General features: G+C 48.4%; 1 protein-coding gene across 2 annotated transcripts in view; it reads right to left on the bottom strand.

The window, feature by feature from the left end:
- The window catches only part of MTBP (MDM2 binding protein), a 701,292-nt gene that overhangs the window by 158,555 nt on the left and 520,811 nt on the right, over window positions 1-21,926 (bottom strand). For both annotated transcript variants that reach the window (XM_069621563.1, XM_069621564.1), the window contains 2 exons: window positions 21,182-21,442; window positions 18,039-18,282 (listed from right to left, as the gene is read on the bottom strand). In XM_069621563.1, the coding sequence (XP_069477664.1) occupies window positions 18,039-18,282; window positions 21,182-21,442 (505 nt within the window). The remainder of the gene's footprint in view (window positions 1-18,038; window positions 18,283-21,181; window positions 21,443-21,926) is intronic.

Here is a 21,926-nt window from a genome sequence, read left to right as displayed (position 1 = left end):
CTGTCACCCAAGGAACTGTGAAAACAAAAGAGAAAAGCATGTGAATGAGAGCCAGAGTGAACCCGGTGGAGGGAGGCAAACATTCGAGAGGGGTCTGAGCCCGGTAGAGGGCATCCAGGGGGTGGAAAACCATCACCAAACCGACACATGAATGCAAGAATAAGAAATCTTTGGAATACAAGCCAGAGTGAACCCCGACGGAGGGAGGCCAATATTCGAGAGGGGTCTAAGCCCAGAAGAGGGAGACCCAAGGGTGAAGAATCGTTACGACAAGTGCAATCCGAAAGAACATTTTGTTTGTTATTTGAACTTTCAGATCCTCTGAAGCAGGAGCGACAACCTCCGAAGTTCCTGATATTGATGAGAACTGTTTGAGGGGCCTGCACCCGAAAGAAGGGGACCCAAGCGTGACATCACCCAACTTACATTTGGATCAGAGCTTCTTTTTGTTTGTCATTTTGGAACCCATCGGGTCCTTGGAGGCAAGACACTTTTTGTAGAAAAGAGACTTAACCACCAAAGGTCCTGATACGTGAAGCGGAATGGTCGTCTCGGGTTGGGAAAGCTCAAGAGTGCTGTGCTCAGGAGTCGCACCTTGTCCCGTGCTCAAAAGGTGGGGAAGGGAGACCCTAACACATCCTGACTTATTATTTGTGAACACTTTTCTTTCTTGTGAACCCTATCCCACACTCTTTGTATTTAGCGTAAGGATTGGCAATAGATTTATCTTAGTATTGGCCCTTTTATTTGACATGACACCACTAAGACGGCCTTATTATTATTTGATGATCGTAGCTTGCTCCCATCTTAGATTAGGCGTTTTTCCTAGCTATACCGTTTAATAAACACCCTTTAACTGGGATCACTTGTGCCTGTCTATTCTTCATACCATGCCTTCCTTACACATTCCAATAATATTGGAGTACATGGAGAGCTGCACGGTATCCTAGATAGCTTTTTTAAAAATGTGTTCCCCGCCACCCCCAAGTTTAAACACTTGGGGTGGCCCCATATCTCGGCTCGATACAATACTGCCGATGTAACCTGAATCTTATAGGTGTTAATGCCAGGTAAAGCTGCTTGCTCGCCATGAGAGACGAAAACATTCTTTAGACCACCAATGTTCTTTTCTTTAATGGTCTGCTACCTACTAGACGGTCTTGCCCATGTACCAGTGCTGGAAAACCTTACTGCCAAATAATGTTCAACCCAAGTGCCACAGCCCTCGGCCTTCTTGGTCTAAACACCATTACCTTAGTCTTGCTCCTGTCGAGGGTCAGGCCTAGCTGAGAACACTTCAAAATAAAGTGCTCCAGACTCTGCCTGATCGCCATAGGGGACATGGCCAATAAAACTGAATCATCAGTTAAATATAGTGCTGGATACACAGCACCAAATTTCGGTGGTTCAAGATCCCCCCCTAAACCCCATGGCATTCTGCCATCAAGCCCCATAGAATCTTGTTCATGTAAAGACCAATGTCTCAGTCAACGGGGATCTGGTCTGGTTGGTAATCTCTCCTGCCGGACCCCATTTTACAGTTGCTGTGTTATTAGAATAGAGGTTAGTAATCACAGACACCAACTGACATGGCACCCCGTGCCAATTACTCGTCCCAGGAGAGAGGTGTACTCACTCCGGTTCACCGGTCCCTGGCCTTTCAAGTTGACAACAGCAGCATCGACCCAGCATGGAGATAAGTGATAATATGGAGGAGGATTGCTGGGAACATGCTGGGATTGGTTAACACCCATGGCTCGAAAGTGGATAACCTGTTATTTTATGGTCAACTGTCTGAACTGATTTTGCAAGCTACTGACGCCCTCATTATATGGGGGTGGGGGACGACTTTAATACTATCCTTGACACTGCAAAGGACCAACCGAACAACCAACCTGCGTGGCCTTACTAGTGCAACGATAGGACAAGTGGAGAAATAGTTACCCTGATGTTCAGGAATATACTTATTACTCATCGGTCCATGATACAATGTGTAGAAAAGATCCCTAGTTGTTATCCACTGAGTGGGTATCGAGAGTACGTACATGCAAGATACACCCCCAAACATTGTCTGATCATTCTCCGGTGGAGCAGTCCCTGGCGCTGGATGGTTCCCCCGTCCCTCTTCCAGCAAGGGGTCACTACCTGCCACTTACCTGTTGCCTTTACAACTGGCTCTGTGGTAATTACCTGTCTTGCAACTGGCTCACCGGCAGCCCCCCCCCCCCCCCCCCCCGACAACCCTTTGTGGAACCTCTAGCACTTACCCCTCTCCCCTGACCCTTCTCTCTCTGCACTTGCACGCTCTGAATGTTCACAAGGCCTGGTAGGACCGCCTTTGTATTTTATTAATTATTGGGATTATATTCCCTTGTTTTGCTGTTTCCTTGTTCCCCTTCCACAAATGGAAAAATAAAATAAATAGGCCCCTGTGGAGGATGGCTCCCTCCATGCTACTATGGGGTTTTTGCTGAAAATTAGGGTTCAGTGTCTACCTACTGAACGGTCTGGGAGGCATTCAAGGTGTGGGTACGTGGCAAATTGTCAGTGGCTGTTGGGTCCCTTAAAGGGATACAGCGGGAGGTATGCGAGGTGAAAATGCAATTAAGGCAGATGGAGAACGAATATGGGGAGTCCAATAATTAGGCGTTGCTGGGTGTGATTAAAGGCACTATGCTTAAGTTCCGGGAGTTGGCAGACCGAGAGGTTCAGTATATGGCGAAACCTGCCCTTGCACGGATGTATGGGGAGGTTGATGGGCTCGGGAAATTCCTGGAGGGGGTGGTGAGAGGCGAGGGGTGTGGCCAACACACTACCGGGATAAGGGGCCAAGCAGGGGAGGTGCTGACCTCTGATGAAGATATTAATGGGGAATTCCTGCACTATTATGCAATTCTAGATGATCACGCTGATAGATGTACGGACACAAGCCTTGATCATTATATGAAGGATATAACGTTCCCAAGTTTATCGGAGGAAGCTTGGTTGCCCTTGGGCCAGCAAGGGATGGTGGATAAAGTGTTGGCTACGATTATGGCACCGACGTCTGGGAAGGCCCTGGGATTGGACGGCCTAAGGATTAAACTATACAAAGAATTTTAGCTGACCCTGGCACCTTGGCTTCTCCCTAGCTAAAGTGATACTTACTGTATTATTGAAGCCTCCACATCCACATATGTTGGCCTCATATAGGCCTGTGTCCGTGATTAATGCAGATGCTAAAGTGCTAGCAAAAATAATGGCATCCCAGCTTGTCCCTTATACGTCAATGCTAGTGCACCCGGATCAATCAGGCTTCATACCCAATAGATCCAAGGCATTAAATCTAGGCTATTCTGCGTAATCACGAAGATAAACCGGCAAGCCAGGGCAGCGGATGCATCCCTGGATGCCGAAAAATCTTTTGATTCAGTTTCTTGGAAATTCCTGTTCAGTGTGTTCTGTCGATTCCAGTTTGGAGGGTATTTGATCAGCTGTGTAAGGCTGTTATACGCAGGTCTGTTTGCTAGGGTCCGCACCAATGGTGTGCTGTCACAGACTTTCAAGCTGGCCCGGGGGGACACAGCAGGGTTGACTCCTGTCCCCATTTTTGTTTGCCCTCACAATAGCATCCCTAGCACAGTTGGTGAGAACACGACACAGGCTTAAGGGTATGCGTATATCCAGGAATCCCCAAATAATTTTGCTTTATGCGGACAAAATCTTGGGCCAGTCATGGAGGAAGTTGCTACGTTTACTTACTTCTCAGGCTACAAAGGTCCATAGGGCCTAGTTGGGAATTGTTTCCGCTTAAAGAAGGGATGCTGCTGCCATTGACCTAACGGGGTTCCGGTGAGTCCCACTTCGGTTTGAATACCTAGACATACTGGTCTCCATAGCGCACTGCTTACTGTACGCTGACAATCATAAGGGATATCTGGGCTGCATTACCGCCATGCTGCAACCATGGGCCGGGCTCACTGTGTCTATGTACAGGCGGCTGTCCATATTAAAAAGGATTGTGACCCCCAAATTATTCTATTTCAACAACATTCCGCTATGGCCCGGGCGCAAGTTGTTTACTAGGTTATGATCCCTGGCGGTGGAATTTGTGTGGGGGGAAGGGGTAGCCCGGATGAGTTGGGAGCGAATGGCAGAGCCCTATGTACAAGGTGGGGATTGGCCGCGCTGGACTTCGAGTTATACTATACTGTTGCACAGAGGGAGCACTGGAAAAATACAGCGCATCACTCACGGATCTTAAGGCGGTCCTCTTCACGGACCGTATATTGACTCATGCACCTTCGACCCAGTCTGTGACTGTGAATGCGTGGTAATGGCTGTTCCACAGGCTGGAGGTGATGGCCCCATAAAGCGGAGTTGTCCCCATGTGAACTCTTCCAGGCTTCCCACTGCATATGACTCAGATGTGCAGGCATCCTGGGATGGGGAAGGGCTCCTGGTTCTAGGTGATTTGTACCTGAGTGGACGGTATGTGGGGGTGGATGAGTTTGATGCCAAACTGGGAAGCAGTCCCATAAAGATTCTGTAATATTATCGAACGAGGACAGCAGTTCGGCGCAGGTGGCCAACTTTCCCCGCAGGAACCTGAAACACACAAATGTATTGACACGATATTAGCCGTGGGTGATGCCAGGAGACTGGCTTCCAGGCTTTATGAGCTGGTTCAGACTATCCAAACATCAAGGAACATGGTGCAGGAAGAGTGGGAACAGACCCTGGGGAGGGAAATACAGGACACTCAATGGCAGAAATATGGTCATTTAACTAAGGACGACTCACTGAATGCGAGATTCCGGTCAATGCAAGGCGTTAAACCAAGTTGGCCAGGTTCTCATCTGTTGTAAGCGACGAATTTGCAAAATGTGGCAGGTCGGGGGAAAACTCATTCCAAATGTTCTGGGAGTGTCCACGGGTCACGGATATAGCAGAGTGCAGCACGAGATTATAGATATACCCCCAGAGTTATCCCCTCCTAAATAACTCTTGGGTGATATTGGTAAGGTTTCAACGATTGTACAGAGATTTACCATTGCGTGTATTCGTTGAGAAAAAATGTATATTGAAATATTGGAAATCTGAAGCAACGCCAACATGCACGGAATGGCTAAAGGAGCTAACCTACGCCAATGAACCGAGTATTTACATAGCGCACAAAGTCAAGAGGCATCCAGGCGCTTATTTTACTAGATTGGTTACAGGCATGTAATTCAGCGTATTCATCAATGAGTGGTTGCTGAGGTAAGGTACAGTGTGGATGTGAGGGTTACCATCTTATCTTACATTCTTATACATTATTATACACTGTCATACATTATTTACAGAGTTGACAGTTTGCACAAATATACAGGCCCTAATTGGTTGCATGACTTACAGGAAGGAACAAGTTACTTACCTGTAACTGTTGTTCTCCAGCATGGGTCTGGCATGGATTCACATGCTCATGAATATTCCCCGTCGTCAGGCTGGGAATCCTTGGTAAAGAAAAAAATCAGTATCAGTTTAGTTTCTGATCTGTCTTTCTTAGTAGTAACCAATCACTGATCTCTGGGTCATACTGCCCCCGGCCAATGACTGCCCTCTACTAAGCCCCTCCCCTGGCAGCCATCCTCAGATTTGGTAGCACGTAAAGTGGCAGTATGACCAAGTGAAGAGCCGCAGAGGGGAAGGAGGGAGGGTTTGCATGTGAATCCATGCCAGACCCATGCTGGAGAACAACAGTTACAGGTAAGTAACTTGTTCCTTCTCCAGCATGGGGTCTGGCATGGATTCACATGCTCATGAATATAAGAATACATAGCAGTATACACATGCACAACCACGGGAGGTGGCAACAGGCTCAACATTAAGCAATACAACAACTCAACATTAAGCATCTCTTACCTCCTCACCAGGCTCACCTTAAGCGAGCAGGTTGCGCAGAACTGCTTGGCCGACCCTGGACTCCTCCCTGGAGTCCCGATCGATGCAGTAGAATCTTGTGAAGGTGTGTGTTGACCTCCACGTAGCAGCCATGCAGACATCCAGCAGGGGCACACCAGACAGGAACGCCGTGGTACCAGCGATCGCTATGGTCGAATGGGCTCTTGGACGGCCGGGCAGCGGTCGGTTTGCCAACCGGTGACAGTGCATGATGCAGCCAGAGAGCCATCTGGAAATGGAGCTTTTCCCTGATTCACAGGTCCAAAGTTCACAAACAGCTGTGATGTCTTCCGAAAACTCTTGGTGCGGTCCACGTAGAACTTCAGCGCTCTAGCCACATCCAGCGAGTGCAAAGTCCTCTCGGCCGGAGACAAAGGCGACGGGAAGAAAACTGGCAACACCAAGGGCTCGTTGAGGTGGATGTCCGACGGCACCTTGGGCATAAAGGAGGGGTGCGTTCTCAGCACCACCCTCGTGTCGTGAAAAGTCAAGTAAGGAGGCTTGCAAGATAGGGCCTGGATCTCTCCCACTCGTCGTACAGAGGCGATGGCTACAAGAAATGCTGTCTTCCACGACAGGAACTTCAATGACGCCGAATGCATGGGCTCAAATGGGGCACCCATGAGCCTTATCAGCACCACGTTGAGCTCCCACGCCGGGGCAGGGGCCTTCACCGGCGGGAACGATCGGAATAGTCCCTTCATACCTTTCTTCACCAGGCGATGAGACCACAAGGACGCCCGTCCTGTAGTTCTGGTGTATCGGGAAATGGCGGCCAGATGTATCTTGATGGAGGCGTGAGCCAGTCCAGCTTTGGCCAGCGACAGTAGGTACAGCAATACTTGAGGGGCCGTAATCTGCAGAGGGTCAATCTTCTGTGCACGGCACCAGACAGAGAACCTCTTCCACTTATGTCCATATCATTTGAGAGTTGAGGACGCCCTGGCTTTTGCAAGAACCTCTCTGCAGTCTGCCGGGATATTGTATTCTCCAAACTCTAGTGCTGCAGGAACCAAGCCTGCAAGTTCAGCGACTCCAGGTCGTGATGGAGAATGGCGCCTCCTTCTCTGGGGAGAAGATCCGCGTCCGACGCTGGCTTGATAGGTGGGGACGCTGACAAGTCCAGAAGGTCCGGGAACCAGACTGGTCTCGGCCACGCCGGTGCGACGAGGATCATACTGCACCTGGACCTCCTGAGCTGGTTGATGAGATGGAGCAGCAACAGCAACGGAGGGAACGCGTACAGGAAATGGCCGTCCCAATGGAACGAGAAAGCATTGCCCATGCTCCTCGGTTGTGCGAACCTGCTGGCGAACCTCTGGCACTTGGAGTTTGTCGCCGCCGTGAACAGGTCGATCTGGGGTTTGCCCCACCGTTGAAAGAGCCGGTCTACCTGGTCCTGGCGTAGTTCCCACTCGTGGCATGAGCGCAGCTCCCTGCTGAGTGAGTCGGCAATGGTGTTTTTTATTCCTGCCAGGTGGAAGGGAACCAGAAACATCCCCTGGGCGACGGCCCAGTGCCACAGATCCTGGGCCTCCTTGGATAGGGCTGGGGATCTGGTGCCTCCCTGCTTCCAGATGTAGAACATCGTGGTGGTGTTGTCGGTGAAGATCCTCAACACTTTGTCCCTTGAGGGATGGAAGGAACGATTTCAGTACCCAGAACACGGCTTGTAGCTCCAGGATGTTGATGTGAAGAGCCCTCTCCTCCGGGAGCCAGAGGCCTCTTGCGTGGAGATCTCCGGTGTGGGCCCCCCATCCCTCCAGGGAGGCGTCCGTCGTTACCGTCTCCTGATACGCCGGGGCCTGAAAGTCCATGCCTGCCGCGAGGTGCACCCCACCATAGAATCGCCCGACGGAACTCCTCGTCGAACGGGATCCTGTCTTCGAAGCTGCCCGCCGCTTGAATCCAGCGGGCGTCGAGGAACTCTTGTAGCGGACGCATCCGAAGTCTGCAAAGGGGCACAAGGTAGATGCATGAGGACATCCTCCCGAGGAGGGACTTGATGGAACTCACACTGGCCACATCCGTGGCTAACAGGCGCTGCACCCTGCCCAAAATGGCCTTCGTCCTTTCTTCCGACGGAGATGCCAATCGCTTCACTGTATCGCGCTTCGCCCCCAGAAACAGTGCCACTGTAACGCTCACCTGATTTCCACGGAGGCGCTGGGCTGGAATGAGCTGTCGCCGTGTCTTCTAGTGTGACTCGTAGATCTCGGCCTTCTCCTAGGGCTGGTCCCCTTCTCACGATGTACCGGACGTGTAGAGCGAGGTGTCTGCAGACGGAAGAACAAGGATTTAGGAACTGGATTGACTGAACTTCTCCTTCCTCAGTCCTCTTATTCGAACCAAGGGCGTGGCTTGCTCACCTTAGATATATTAAGGTCGGGCTCTCCATCCTGCGTCTTTGCAGGGGCGCAAACTGGTTCACTGACAATCCTCTTGATTGCAGAGGTTGATGTTGGAAGATACCGCCGTTTACCGCACGAGCGGTTTCTTGATAGTTATTGGAGCACCCTTAATTCAGTCCCTTGCTCAGTCTCAGGGTGTCAAGATTGAAATTGTAGCGGAATGATGTGGCGAGCAGGTGAGTAGGAAAGATGACCGGTTGCTGTCACCCTTTCTAATGTCTCTCTTTGTCCTGCAGGTTTAGGTGCAATGGACGCTGATGAATAAGTGCCCAGGATCGTGCAAGCGCGTATGTACGAAGAAGATGAAGCGCGGTGCACGTAAGTAAAATGACTGCTGTTTGTTTCAAAGCACGCCTTAATGTCTCTTTTGTCCTTGCAGATCGTGGATGCAGGGAGCGTTGCTAGATGGATGCCGGCGAACGTGCGAGCGCGTAAGTAGAAAGTTTATGGTTGGTTTAGAATGCGCCTTAAAATGTCTCCCTTTGTTTTGCAGATGCCGGCATGCAGCGCTTCTTGAAGTTCAGAACGTGCGGAGCGCAGGTAAGCAATTCAAGAATGCAATGCTTAATCAAGTCCTTTTCTTTGCAGATGTCGATGGGGAGCCAAAGAAAGCAGTGGAAGGCTTTGGAAGATGCCGCCGTATTTGGTAAGTAAGAGCGCTGCTCTCGAATTGAATTCTGCTAACCTGTTGCTTTGTCTTGGCAGGTGCAGCTGAGGATCGGATCTCTAGCAGGTAAGGAATTCGTTTTCACAGGAACTGGAGCTGAAGAATCTCAGGAAGACTGGAGCTGACACGGTGAGCGTCCTGCTGCAGATGCAGAATAACGCGAAGCACGTTTCATCAATCGGGTGTGGTTTAAATAGCCTTCTGTAGTGCTTAGGCGTCTTCTTCCACAGCCTCGCCCAGGTAAGAAAAGAGTTCCTGTGTTCTGATTCCAGGGAGTGGCTCCTGCCCCACCCAGACAGGAAAAGTAGTTCCAGGCAGAGAAGGATCAGAAGACCATCGAGCTGGTAAGTAAGCAGCATTGTCTGCTGCAGGTAGGTCCACCCAAGCACTCTTAAGCATTATGAGCCTGGTGCCACTGGCGCCAGGACAAGGTCCAAAAGGTCCCGATAGGGAGTGGCTGGTACCCAGGATCAAGGTTATGGGCCTGCTTCCAAGGATGTGAGGCAAGTCCTGACCCCTTGGAAGCAGGGATCATGACAACCACCTGCGACGGGACCAGATGGGATTTGGGGTAGTTGATGGCGAATCGTGGATCCCTTGCAGGCGCAGCCACGCCGCCACAGGTGCGAGGCACTTGGTGAACACCCTGGGTGCCGACTTTAATCCGAACGGCAGTTAGTAGTGACGCCCCTGGACTACGAATCTGAGGAACTTTGTGTCCTTTTAGAATGGGGATGTGGAAGTAAGCATCCTCCAGGTCCAGTGACGATAGGAAGTCTCCCTCCTCCAGCTGTCCCAGCACGTGCTGGAGGGTGACCATCCTGAATTTCTGTACCTTGATGTACTTGTTCAACCGACGCAGGTCCAGGATGGAGCGCCAACCGCCTGTCTTCTTTCTGACGAGGAAGTATCTTGAGTATACTCCGGAGCCCCAGAGCCTCTTGGGGACGAGCTGGATGGCACCCTTCTTGAGCATTGCCCTTACCTCCAACAGCAGTTGAGGGACGGGATTCTCCTTCCTGGCCACGGGAGGAATGCAAGGACACTTCTTTTGAAATTCCAGCGAGTGTCCGCGGGCCAGGGTGTCCAGCACCCAACTGTCGGTGGAGATGGACTCCCACACGCTGACGAACTTCGTGGTGCTTCGGTACGGCTGGTTCAGTCCTGCTTGGAAGAGGCCTTGCCGCCTTTGCCTCCTTGCCAATGGCGGAGAGACCCTCCTTGCTTGCCGCGGCCTCTGTAGGCCTCCTGGGACGAGGAGTGGGCCGCCTGGCGGTAAGTAGAAGAGACGCCGCTGGATCCCTTGGAGGCTCCCTGTCTGCCTCCAGAGCTCCGAAAGGGCCGCCATTGCTGAAGGACTCCGTGTCTGTCTTGATGGCCTGGAGGGACTCATCCACCGTCTTTCCAAACAGGTTGTTGCCGTTGAACGTCCTGTCGAAAGTCTGTCGCCTTGAGTCATCCTCGTCGTCTGAGGCAAACCCTGTTGCCCAGTTGGCGAAATCCGGTATCGGCAATGTTCGTTGCCACTGTTATGGCGTGATCCGATGCCACCTCTCCTTCCTGCACAATCTCTAGGGCCTCCGCCCTCTTGTCATCCGGTAGGAAGTCTAGCAGAGGTGCTATCTTGAACCAAAGCTCCCTGTCGTAACGGGCCACAATCGCTAAAGCATTGGCCACCTTAATCTTCGTCGCCGCCGATGAGATGACTCGTCGTCCCATGGAGTCCAACTTCTTGCCCTCGCTGTCCGGCGGGGAAGTGGAAGTTGAAGCTGCCGCACCCGCTGCTTTCTTCTTGGCCGCTGGCGAGACAACAGAGTCTGGTGTGGCCTGGGCCCTGAGGCACAAGGGGGCGGCATCGGGGACCCGGTACTTCTTCTCGTACCTGTCCCTCTTGGCGGGTCGTGGAAGGGTTCTTGAGGATAGCCAGCCCCTCGTCCCAGAAGTTGTCGAGCAACGCACCGCGAGGACAGTCTTTCTCTTGGCCTCTCGTCGTTGGAAAAGAAAACCTTCCTTTTTCTGTTCCTCAGGGCAGAGCTGGAAGAGCTTGGATGCCCTGGCCAACATGGCGTGAAAAGAGCCAATTTCGTCGGGCGGAGAGGCCCGAGGGGGGGGGCGGGGGGGGGCGATGAAGGAATGTCCGTAGTGTCATCACCGCCGTCGTCCGTCCCCATCGCTGTATCCATCGCCGTATCCTCCCGAGGGTCCGGCAAGGGGGATGAGGGGTCCACAGGGCTCGCGGGCACAAAGGGAGGAGCAGGGTGGACTCTCCTCCGCTTGTTTGGAGGGCCTCCCGACGGGCCTGGTTTTGGATCCTCCGTCGGGGTCCGTGGTAACCTCGTCCTCATCTCAGTACATAAGGATTGGATCGCCAACAAAATGGCAGCAGAGTTATCCTGGGGCTCAGGTAATGGCTGCGACGGACGGGATGGCTGCTCCACTGGGCCCTCGTTGTCGCTATCTTCGATCACATCAGCGGGAACCTTCCCCTGGGATCGAACCTTCTCGAACCTCTCGTTGAGGTTTCCACCTGCCGTGCCCTTCTCCAGCCAGGCGGCGAGGCGGGAACGACGATCTTGCTTGGTCCGTTCCAACAGGTTCTTGCAGAACGTACAGTTCTTCTCCACGTGCGTCTTGTCCTCATGAAGGCAGTAGAGACATCTCGAATGCTCGTCCTCCTTGAAAACATTTTGCAATCCGCATCCTGGGCAGCTCCTTAACAGCTTGGATCCAGGCGTCGAGATTCCCTTGTCCTGGGCCATGTCCATTGAGGTAGGCCACAGATCTTCTGGAATCCTGCAAGAAGCATAACTCGACGAAAACTTCACCCTTGAGGGGCGTAGAAGAATTCCGAAACGGGTCCCCGTTATCGGAAGTAGAAACGGTGGAGCTTGAGGCTCGATTAACCAAAAAAATTAGAAAAATCTCCTGAAAAAGCGCGAAAACGCAGTAAAAGCTCGAGAGCTAAAACACGAGGACTCCCAACACTTGAACGTTCAGTAAAAATCTGAGGATTGCTGCCAGGGGAGGGGCAGTCATTGGCTGGGGGCAGTGATTGGTTACTAAGAAAGACAGATCAGAAACAAAACTGATACTGATTTTTTCTTTACCGAGGATTCCCGGCCTGACGACGGGGAATATCCATGAGCATGTGAATACATGCCAGACCCCATGCTGGAGAATTACTTATTTCTGCATGTGGGGTCCTATGCTGTGTGTGGCATCCTAAGCTAGGTGATGGTTAGAATCTTGATTGAACAGCAGAGTTTTAAGGCTTTTGTGGTAGGTAGTCTGCGACAGTACACAGTGCATTTCACTTTGGTAGCTTTAGCCTTTGGTACATTCCCAACAATGGTAAAGAACTGCCACACCCATGATTCTCTCTGGGTGCTAGATGTAGGTACTTCCTCTACCCCATCTTCCTGGTCCTCTTCATTGTCTTTTGAAGTATTGTGCTTCTTTCGTTGTGTTAGTTCTCCAGATGGTGGTGGCTCTTGGGGAGGAGGGATGGCAATAGCTGATGGCATTTTTAAGATAAATGGCAGGTTCGATAATATGTGTGCTAGATTGTTACTGGATAATGAGTAAGGATAGATGTAGGAGCTGTGCAAGGGTACATTTTGAGCTTCAAAGTTCCTAGATGAGCTGAAAAATGCAGTTCTGAACTGTTCATGAGGAAACTGACCCGTTCGCGAAGTGCCGACCCGTTCACGAACTCGTCATCATGCTGCGCCCGTGCGTGCTCACGTGACACTGTCTGGAAAGTCTGCGATGACGTAAGATGTTTGCGAACATAAAACAGTGGAAAAAGTTGCAAAACGTGTATGGAAGTGTTAAACATGATGCCGGAAGGTGGGGAAAGGCAGAGTTTTAAGGTGAAACTTTCTAAATTGGACAAATATGTTGCTATATTGGGTATACATGCCAACCCTCCCGATTTAGGCGGAAGACTCGCAATTTGTTAGTGAAAAATACACTCTGGTTACAAGTAAAACCGAAAAACCCCAGAAATTCACCAGTTATGGTAAGCTAAGCAACCATATCTCGTGCCACCATCGTGCACTGCTAAGACTAACACCCAGGACATGAAAGAACACATCACAAATGGGCCTCTTGTTTTTGTTTACTGACCTGATTAGGCTAGTTTTTTGTTTTTTACTGACAATGAACATTTCCAAAATTTAAAAAGGTGAGATTTATCTACACATTAACCATTTTATATGTTCTTAAAATACTTTCCTTAGAGTTTAATCTGAGCTCATAGTGCACATACATAGGGCAATAAGCACGCCTCAAACACACAATAAATCTGTATACATGATGATTAACTAATGTTGTCAATTTCGGTGCTAATCCTTCTTTCTTCTTTACTTTAGTTCTCCTGTATATGCCTCTAATTTGTATGCATTGTGCGTTTTTATATGTATTTTTTTCTACTAACACAATGTGTGGTAAGTTTTCAATTGTTACCTATTACATGTTTAACATTACTCAAAACTCTCATAAGGTAGCATTTATTATTTTACTATCAGAAAATACCAGATTAAAAATAATATACTTCTATGGTGCATGCTGCAACCATTGCCTATATGCATGTATGATTAGGATCCTCTATTAACACTTGAATAAAATGTTTTGTTTACATAATTAGATTATTTAATACATTAGGTAGTTCATGATAGGACTCCCAATCACCAACATCTTGTTAGCAACATTATGAACACAGTCCATTGTAGGGACTTTTCATCAAAATGTATTACATCAGCTATGTTATCAGTGATGTCAACAATGACATTTGTGATGTCATCTTTGCTGTCCTGGGTGTTAGTCTTAGCAGTACAGGTGGTGGTGTGAGTTCTGGTTGCTTACCTTACCATAACTGGCAAATTTCTGGGGGGTTTCAGTTTTACTTGTAACCATAACGTCCCTTATTCCACTGAATTTTGTAACAAAGTGGATATCCGGGACACCAAAGGTAAGTTTATGGTGATTTATTGTCCTGGTCCTGCACTCCATTAGTAAACACAGGGATGGTAGGGGACACAGATGACACAATATCATAAGGGAAAGAACGGGCTCACCCCCACACCCATACTTCTCAGCTCTCAGCTTTCTCTCTGTCCAACGGTCACCCAGTAGAACACTCCGGCCCTCACATTCCACCAGCTCATGACATCACTCAATGCTACTCCAAGCCACATAACAACACCTCTCCCTCACTAGGGAAACACAAAAGAATGACCAAGGTAACGCGACCAGCACCAAAACCCTAATCGTCCAAACACAAACACGGTACCAGAAATCCCACGCACAGCGTCCGCCTATGCCCAGAACCTCTGGCAACCTAAACATATAAGGAACCACACGGAAACTGAACCATTCACAGGCCAAACCGGACCACATAGAAAATGCCAACGGCACACTAACTCCCATGACAAAAAAATAGTGCACTTATGCCTGTCCTGAGCTGCCCCTCAGAACCTAGAGCTGCCACCCCTAGACATACTACTGTTAGGGAACACTAACAACTACCTAACCAACTTACCCAACTACGCACCAAACACCTTCCACTCCGGTCTGCCCCCCGGAGTCTCAGAGCTGCCCCTCTGAGCACAAACCAATCACCCCCTAAACAGAGCAACAACAAATGCCCAACAGCAACCGAGGGACCCACAAACCACAACTCTGATTGGTGTACTACAAAAGAAACCACATTCACTATCCAGCACCACAACCACTAAACCATCGGCCATTTTCTCTTCCTTATGCTATATCACCTCTAGACACCTCAGTAAGACAACCTGTTTTACCCAACTAGGAATCAGGAGGCAAACTGCACTGCTTTAGATCCAACATAGTAACCTATCCCAGTCCAAAACCAGGTATTATGGCAACACTGATAAACCCTCAACCATAGCAACCTACCTAGGCCCTTAGACGCAGCCATAAATTAAATACATACACAGGCATAGCGACAAACTCGGAACTTAAACCAAACGCTATGAAACACAACAACATAACACTGCCCTGAGAAACAACACACATTGCGACCTACCCTAATATTGCACCAGGCACTACGACCACAACAACACTACCTCAAATCCAACCCCAAAAACTCAGGAATCGGGCACGCCTGAGATACAAATACACCATAGTGACCTACCTCGGCACTGAGCCAGGAACTATGGAATAACAGAAGAACACTGCCCTGAGTTGCACCACAAGCATAGTGACCTACCCTGGCACTAGACCAGGCACTACGTAAATAACAAAACAACACTATGGGAAAAGGCACACCAAACACACTCTGAACACGCGGATGGGCAATCCAACTTAACCCACAGACCTATACACATGGCGACCTCCCCCAGCATTAGAACCAGGCACCATGGGAAAAGACAACACCTACACTCCAACTGCTCCAACACACGCTCTCACACTCAGACAGTGACCTACCCAGGCAATATTACCAGGCACTAAGAACCCCAATGCAGTCATAAACACGTGAACCCACATGTGCCCCAACTCATCGTACATGCACCTATACACTACACTCCACACTCCAACACACAACAATAAGCATACAAAGCCATGCAATGCAGATAATATTACAATATGCATGGTAAAATAGGTGCAGACAATAACTGAAATGTCACCCAGACCCAGGGTAATTCCGTCCACCGATATATCTGGGATGGCTCGCTGCTACGCCACATGAAATAAAAGTTCCACGCTGCAAGAAAGTCATGTGCCAGAATAGTCAGTTCATGAGTAGCTCTGCGTTCAACCCTCTAAATGAACGCTTCTGGTGGGAGAGGGCCAGTCTTCCTCAATGGAACAAAACAAGATAGTCATCACATGCCATTGACTATTTACAGCATTAAACACTCGCCTCTACCCCCAACTTGGCCCCTCCCCGTTCTAAGGGACAAGGGTAGGAAACCCCAAATCTAACCCTACACCGGGGCATTATACTCCACAAAAGGCCACAATGGAACACACTCTTAGGCACAAGACAACTGCCTTCAATAACACACCCCTATACTACTCCGGGGGACCTAAAATGGGGAAGCCGTGAACCTATCCCTCTAACATGGGCCACAACATAAACTAACTCAACTCACTCACCCACCCACACATACGGCCCGTAACACTAACCTGACCGAATGTCCCATAGCTGAGCTCAAAACCAGGCATGATCTGAAACTGTTGTGCCCAGTCTGGAAACAGCAAATGTTGCAAGGAATTACACAAAGATCGTTTGACTGGTATTGCGATGGTAACCTGACAACAGCCAGTCTATCCTCCAATGATGCGCTCTCTCTCAGGCGCGTTCCTCCTTACTTCCGACACGACGAGAACGAAGCTTGATATACAGGAAAAACAACGGTCACTGTACACGTGACTCACTGGGAACGCCTATCCCAGCTGTGACATCACCAGTTCACATCAGGATAGCTTCCTGGCAACTTCCATAGGAACTGTCCGTAGGCACTTACACGCACCCTTCAACCGGCCTATGCTGCAGTGGCACAAACAAAAAGAGGAGCGGCCAGAGACACCCGAGGCATGTATCCCTCCATCCAGCAGTGCGGACCCTTTATTCAGCTGCCGCCGCACATAGACCCCATCCTGACATTGAACGCGGATGGCGCAGGTCCGCCCTCCGACAGGGGCACACTGCGCTACATCACATAAACTGGGCTAAACTCCCCACTGATAAGAGGGCGCCAACCCGACCGTCAGCTTCCCCGCACCGCCGTCCACAGGTCGGGGTCTCACCTCCACTGCACTTCTGACTGCGCTAGCAACAACAAAGCAGAAACTTCTCCAATGCCGCAGTGCTCGGCCCCTCTGATGGTTGGGAAAACGCAGGTGGCGCAGGGCGGCCTTCCCTCGTCGGCTCACTGAACAGCAGCAGAAAATGCATCGGTCAACCCACTCAGGACAGGGAGCGCCACAAACTCCAAAGGCACCAACTGCCAACAGGGTGCCCTTCGTTACACGTGAGGGGCAACAAACTTTACACGGCGGGCCAGCGCACACGGACCCACCTGGGTGTGGGGGAGCATCCCCGGGGCGGTGTTCCTGTAGTGCTGCACCCCCCCAGCAGCGCCAATGGCGAGGCAATCCACCTACCATCCCATCCTCGTTGCCAGTGTAACAAAGTGGATATCCGGGACACCAAAGGTAAGTTTACGGTGATTTATTGTCCTGGTCCTGCACTCCATTAGTAAAAACGGGGATGGTAGGGGACACAGATGACACAACATCATAAGGGAAACACCGGGCTCACCCATACTTCTCAGCTTTCTCTCTGTCCAATGGTCACCCAGTAGAACACTCCAACCCTCACATTCCACCAGCTCATGACATCATTCACTGCTACTCCAAGCCACATTACAACAAATTTCATAGCTTTTCATTAGTGCAACCTAACCATAACGTCCCTTTAACTACCTGGATAGGTTAAAAGAATGCGGCCCTGTGTGAGAGACCTATTATGTAGGGCAAAGTGTTGTGTTGGTGTTCAGAGCAGGGAACTGGATAAGGATGCACTGAAGAAGGATGTACATACCAAGTTGCTGGTATGCAGGGGTTCCCATCAGACAATGTGTGGTGTTTTTACTTGGACTCTTCTCTGTCAACTTTCTTTTCCTTGTGGGTGTAGGGGGGATTGCAAGGGGGGTAGAAAAGTCTACAGAGAAGAGTCAAAGTAGAAGAGTATAGTAAATGTGGTCAATGGAATCACAGAGCCCAAGTTACTTAACCTGCAACTGAATTTGTGTAACTGAAAAGCAGTGACAAATAGTAAAACAAAAATACACAGACTATAAAAGAATGCTGAAGTCTTAATGAACCACATGGCTACCTTCCAAGAGTTACTGCATGGCTATGTATAAGAATTAAGGTCAAAGATTGTCTAGAGGGCCATCCAACCTATGAGTTAACGAGTTTCAAGTTCAGGAATGAGGAATGAACAAGACAATTTTAGAATCTATACATTTTAAGTCTACATTCAGCTAGTAATCCTCGTTTACCCGTGTATGTTTTTGCGATCTAGATTCCTTTGCCTGCTTGGAAGTCTCCAGTTCTGCTGCTTTTCGTTTGCTTGTCTGACTGTCATTAATTGTACTTTTCTGTGACTGAATACTGGACGGCTGACCAAGGTTTGAAGACACAGATCTTTCAGAGCGATGTCTTGAGGGAACTGTAGGATAGTGATGTCCACTGCTTCCACTTGCTAGAGACACAAGTGATTCGGTACTCTCAGATTTTGACAGTCTGAAAGAAAAGTATAGCAACAACAGATTTAAAACACTGAAAAGGAAGCTGCTCTATAGTTCACCAATTACTCTAAACATGTCATAGGCATGGGATGTGGCAAGGCTACAAAACTGCAATCAATGCAAATTTACAATAAATAATGGCTTATTTCCTAAATGTAGCCACATTTTCACTCAGCCAACGGGGGTATGCAATCATTCACTCTCCAGATGGTTTAGAGTACAACTCCTACTACCCATAGTCAATGGTGAAAGATCATAGGCGATTTAGTAGAAAACGTATGGATAGTCGCAGGTTGCAGACCCATGCTGTAGCAGTAAGCACTGAACTGCATTGCTGTGCTACTGCCTCTAATCAACAGTAACCTCTTTTAGACAGCAGGATGATGGAGGTGGTGATAAGAAGTGTTGCTTCTTATCTTCGAATGCTTTTTGAGTGGGTAAGGACCAAAGCTTGACTCCGTTTTGAGTGAAGGGGAGCTTGTTCAGAATCCTCAAGACACGCGCAGACATGTACATTCCACATTACGTTTTTCCGATAACTGGTCTATACAACTCAACACCAGTAATGTGGCAGGCTCACCCGGACTAGAGGAAGCACAGGCCTTCTGTCCAGTAATTGCTTCCTTCGTAGCTCCAGAGAAATCAGTGGGTGGTGGAGTGCTCTGTGAAGCTTTCATTTCTGAGGCCACTTGGCTCTCATGCGGCACATGCCAATGTTTTGCATTGAGAAGTCTCTCTCTCCATGCCACAGTGACCACTGAAGTACAGACCTACTGCACTATTACCACACCCATTATACCCCCTGGATTGACATTTTCGGTGCCATGGCTTTTCAGAGCGATGGGAGAGGCCATAAAATGGTAAAATGGAAATGAAAACGTTTAACAGAATCTAATCACAAAACATACTACATTATCTAATTTAGATCAGCATGTATGCCATAAATGGCCCCCATCGAATATGAAAAGACAAATGGAGATCCAACTCTGTTTACACTACTTGGAAGTTTTAGATTTTTTGCACGAGTTCAAGATCATCACTCAAACGTATAACTGTTTTAGTAGAGCATACAAACGATTTGCAAAAGTCCAAACACCCTGAATGACACAAAAAAATGTATGAGTAAAGCAATCACTCAGTCTATTATTGTCCATGCTTAACTTGAGAGATCCTTGCTGATCCCATAATGGTTTTGCCACCAGATTTCTAGATACGGACATGGAATGGCAGGTTTTTCCATCAAACACCCACATACTAACAGTATGAGCCAGTTTCTCAAACTATTTAATTATTGGTAGTTTGTACCACGGCCATCCAACCAGAGAGAAGCTACAGGCAGATGGCAACTAAAAGGCAGTGGAGAAAGGGAGAAAGAAACAAATGGAAGACAATTGAGGATATGAGAAAGTGCATAGATCGATTAAGCAAACAAATCTGTTTGGAAGGCTCTCAACAGTAAGTAGAGTAGCCAGTATCCTGCTGAAGCTTTAGGGATGAAGACTCACAATGGATAGTGTGCAACCATGGCCACTCGGGCATGGCTTGCAGAATTTTGCCATAATTCACAAAGGCATGAGACGAATTTAGGAATCTTTGCTGTTGGGAGGGAATGGCATAGTTATCGAGATGAGTCGGAACTTCATCACGTAATGCCCTTTGGGATTAGGAAACGGGTCTCAAATGTTAACCTGGAATAGACAGGAAGACAATGAGGTTGTGGCAGATCAATGTGGGGTTTCAAGTGAGAAACGAGCCTCGCTTCTCTGTTTTGCACAGTCTGTGGTTTTAAGAGGAGAAGATGTGAGTTGGCTCTAAGAAGTAAGGTCCTGTCAGAGGAAGTCATAGAAAGAGCAATGTGTAGACCAGTTTAAGAGTTCGGTCAGAAAGGTTTGTGACAAATGTTGCTAGTCGCCTAGTCTTTTTTGCTGGCTTTTTATGTGTTCTGACCAAAACCTCCCTAAATACTGCAACTCATGTTTTAATTGCTGTCTTGGTTGCCCATAAGGCTGCCAGGACAGGGGCACTGCAAAGGTGCCCCATAATGCCCCTGAATGAGTGCTCACCCAGACAGTGTGTCAGTGTAACAGGCTGGTGGCAGATGAACCTTTTTAGAGGCTGCACACAGATCTATTGCTTTTTGTTGCAATGGTAGCTATCTGCTCCCAGAGCACGAGAGAAACAGATGCTAGGTGTTTTTATCTCCTGCGGCCTAGTCATTGTTTTTGCGGTTCTCCTTGCTTTGCACGTGTTACAGTCTTTGACAGATAAAGGCCTGCGACTATAGTGAGAGTGATGCAGGAACCTAAAGTGTTCTCCTGAGAAGAACTCAGTGTTCCAATTCAATGCCAGGCCAACTATAAACAGCACACAAAACAAAGGTCAGTAACAAGCAATGTATAAAACAAACAAGAGTAGAATGAAATTGGCTATTAACATGCATGCATCAGCTAAACTAGTTTGTGCTGTGTCTATGAAACATTGCGCTACAATAGCTGTAGCTCTTTAATAAGATTCAGGGCACACCTGATCCACACTAGAGAAAAGATCTGAACATGATGTTTCAATTACAGGAAATAAGCCATGCATCTAGTAGAATGAGCTAAACAAGCGCCAAGCTTGCTCAACTAATTCTGGAAAGAATTAAAGGGCATCCCCACATCACACTTATCTTGCTGTGGTTGTCTAGGGTTCAAGAACACAATACAGCTACATTACAAAAGCCATGGAATACGTGAGAATGAATGCATATGTGGCATTCACGGCTTATGTAGCAACACGTCAGATTGTGTATAAGTTGTCTTTATAGTAACATTTTAATAGTGAACAAAAAGATGAGAACCTTATGGTGTAACACAAAAGTATTTAAAGCTAAGCCACTGTGTTAATTCATTTACCTTTTATTGGGAAAAAGGCCATCCAGGTCCTTTGATCTGCGCTTCAGCCTATCTGCCCTAACATCACTCTGCGCTGATTCCACATCAGGCACACTTCCAGGCTCAGAGAGAACAGCAGGAGATGGCATAGGACTTAACACACATGGAATTGGACAGCATTCCCTTGTGCAAGTTGTCTGGGTTTCATAACGAATAAGTCGAGATTGAAGTTCAACGAAACCCAAATCACGCTCAAGAGCTCTTCTGTTATCCAGACAATACCTAGAATGAAATAATACTCTGAATTAAAACTCTGCAACTTTTTTAATTCATCATGTTTCATATACACATGACATTCGCATTTAATGGCTTTAGATTCGTTTACCATGTTTAACATTCACAAATGTTTTAATTTTCAGTTGTCTAAAGCAGGGCTGGGTGAAATTCCCACGTGTTGCATAAGCTACACTGGCATCCTTCATCAAAAGGAAACGTAAGCTTGTGCCAATACATTAGGAAACCACATACATACTCAAGTTGTTGAACGTTGTGTTGGGAAGTTCTAAAGGCGAGCACTCCGTGCACTCTCCGCGATATGGTGTGCACAATCTTGGAGGATTCCAAGCACGATGGTTAGGAGAAGGAATGGAACAATTGGAAATAAACATGCATAGATCCTGCCACCTATGAGCAGGCTCTTGTAACCCTCTTAAATTCCTGATAAAGAATTGTTGTACCACTTACGCAGCTCTGCATTATAGTCACT

This window comes from Ambystoma mexicanum, chromosome 5q (assembly GCF_040938575.1).
Source record: "Ambystoma mexicanum isolate Mex_15411 chromosome 5q, UKY_AmexF1_1, whole genome shotgun sequence".
Taxonomy (NCBI): domain Eukaryota; kingdom Metazoa; phylum Chordata; class Amphibia; order Caudata; family Ambystomatidae; genus Ambystoma; species Ambystoma mexicanum.
Note: the sequence above shows the minus strand (reverse complement) of the source record. Positions and strands in the feature narration are given on the sequence as shown.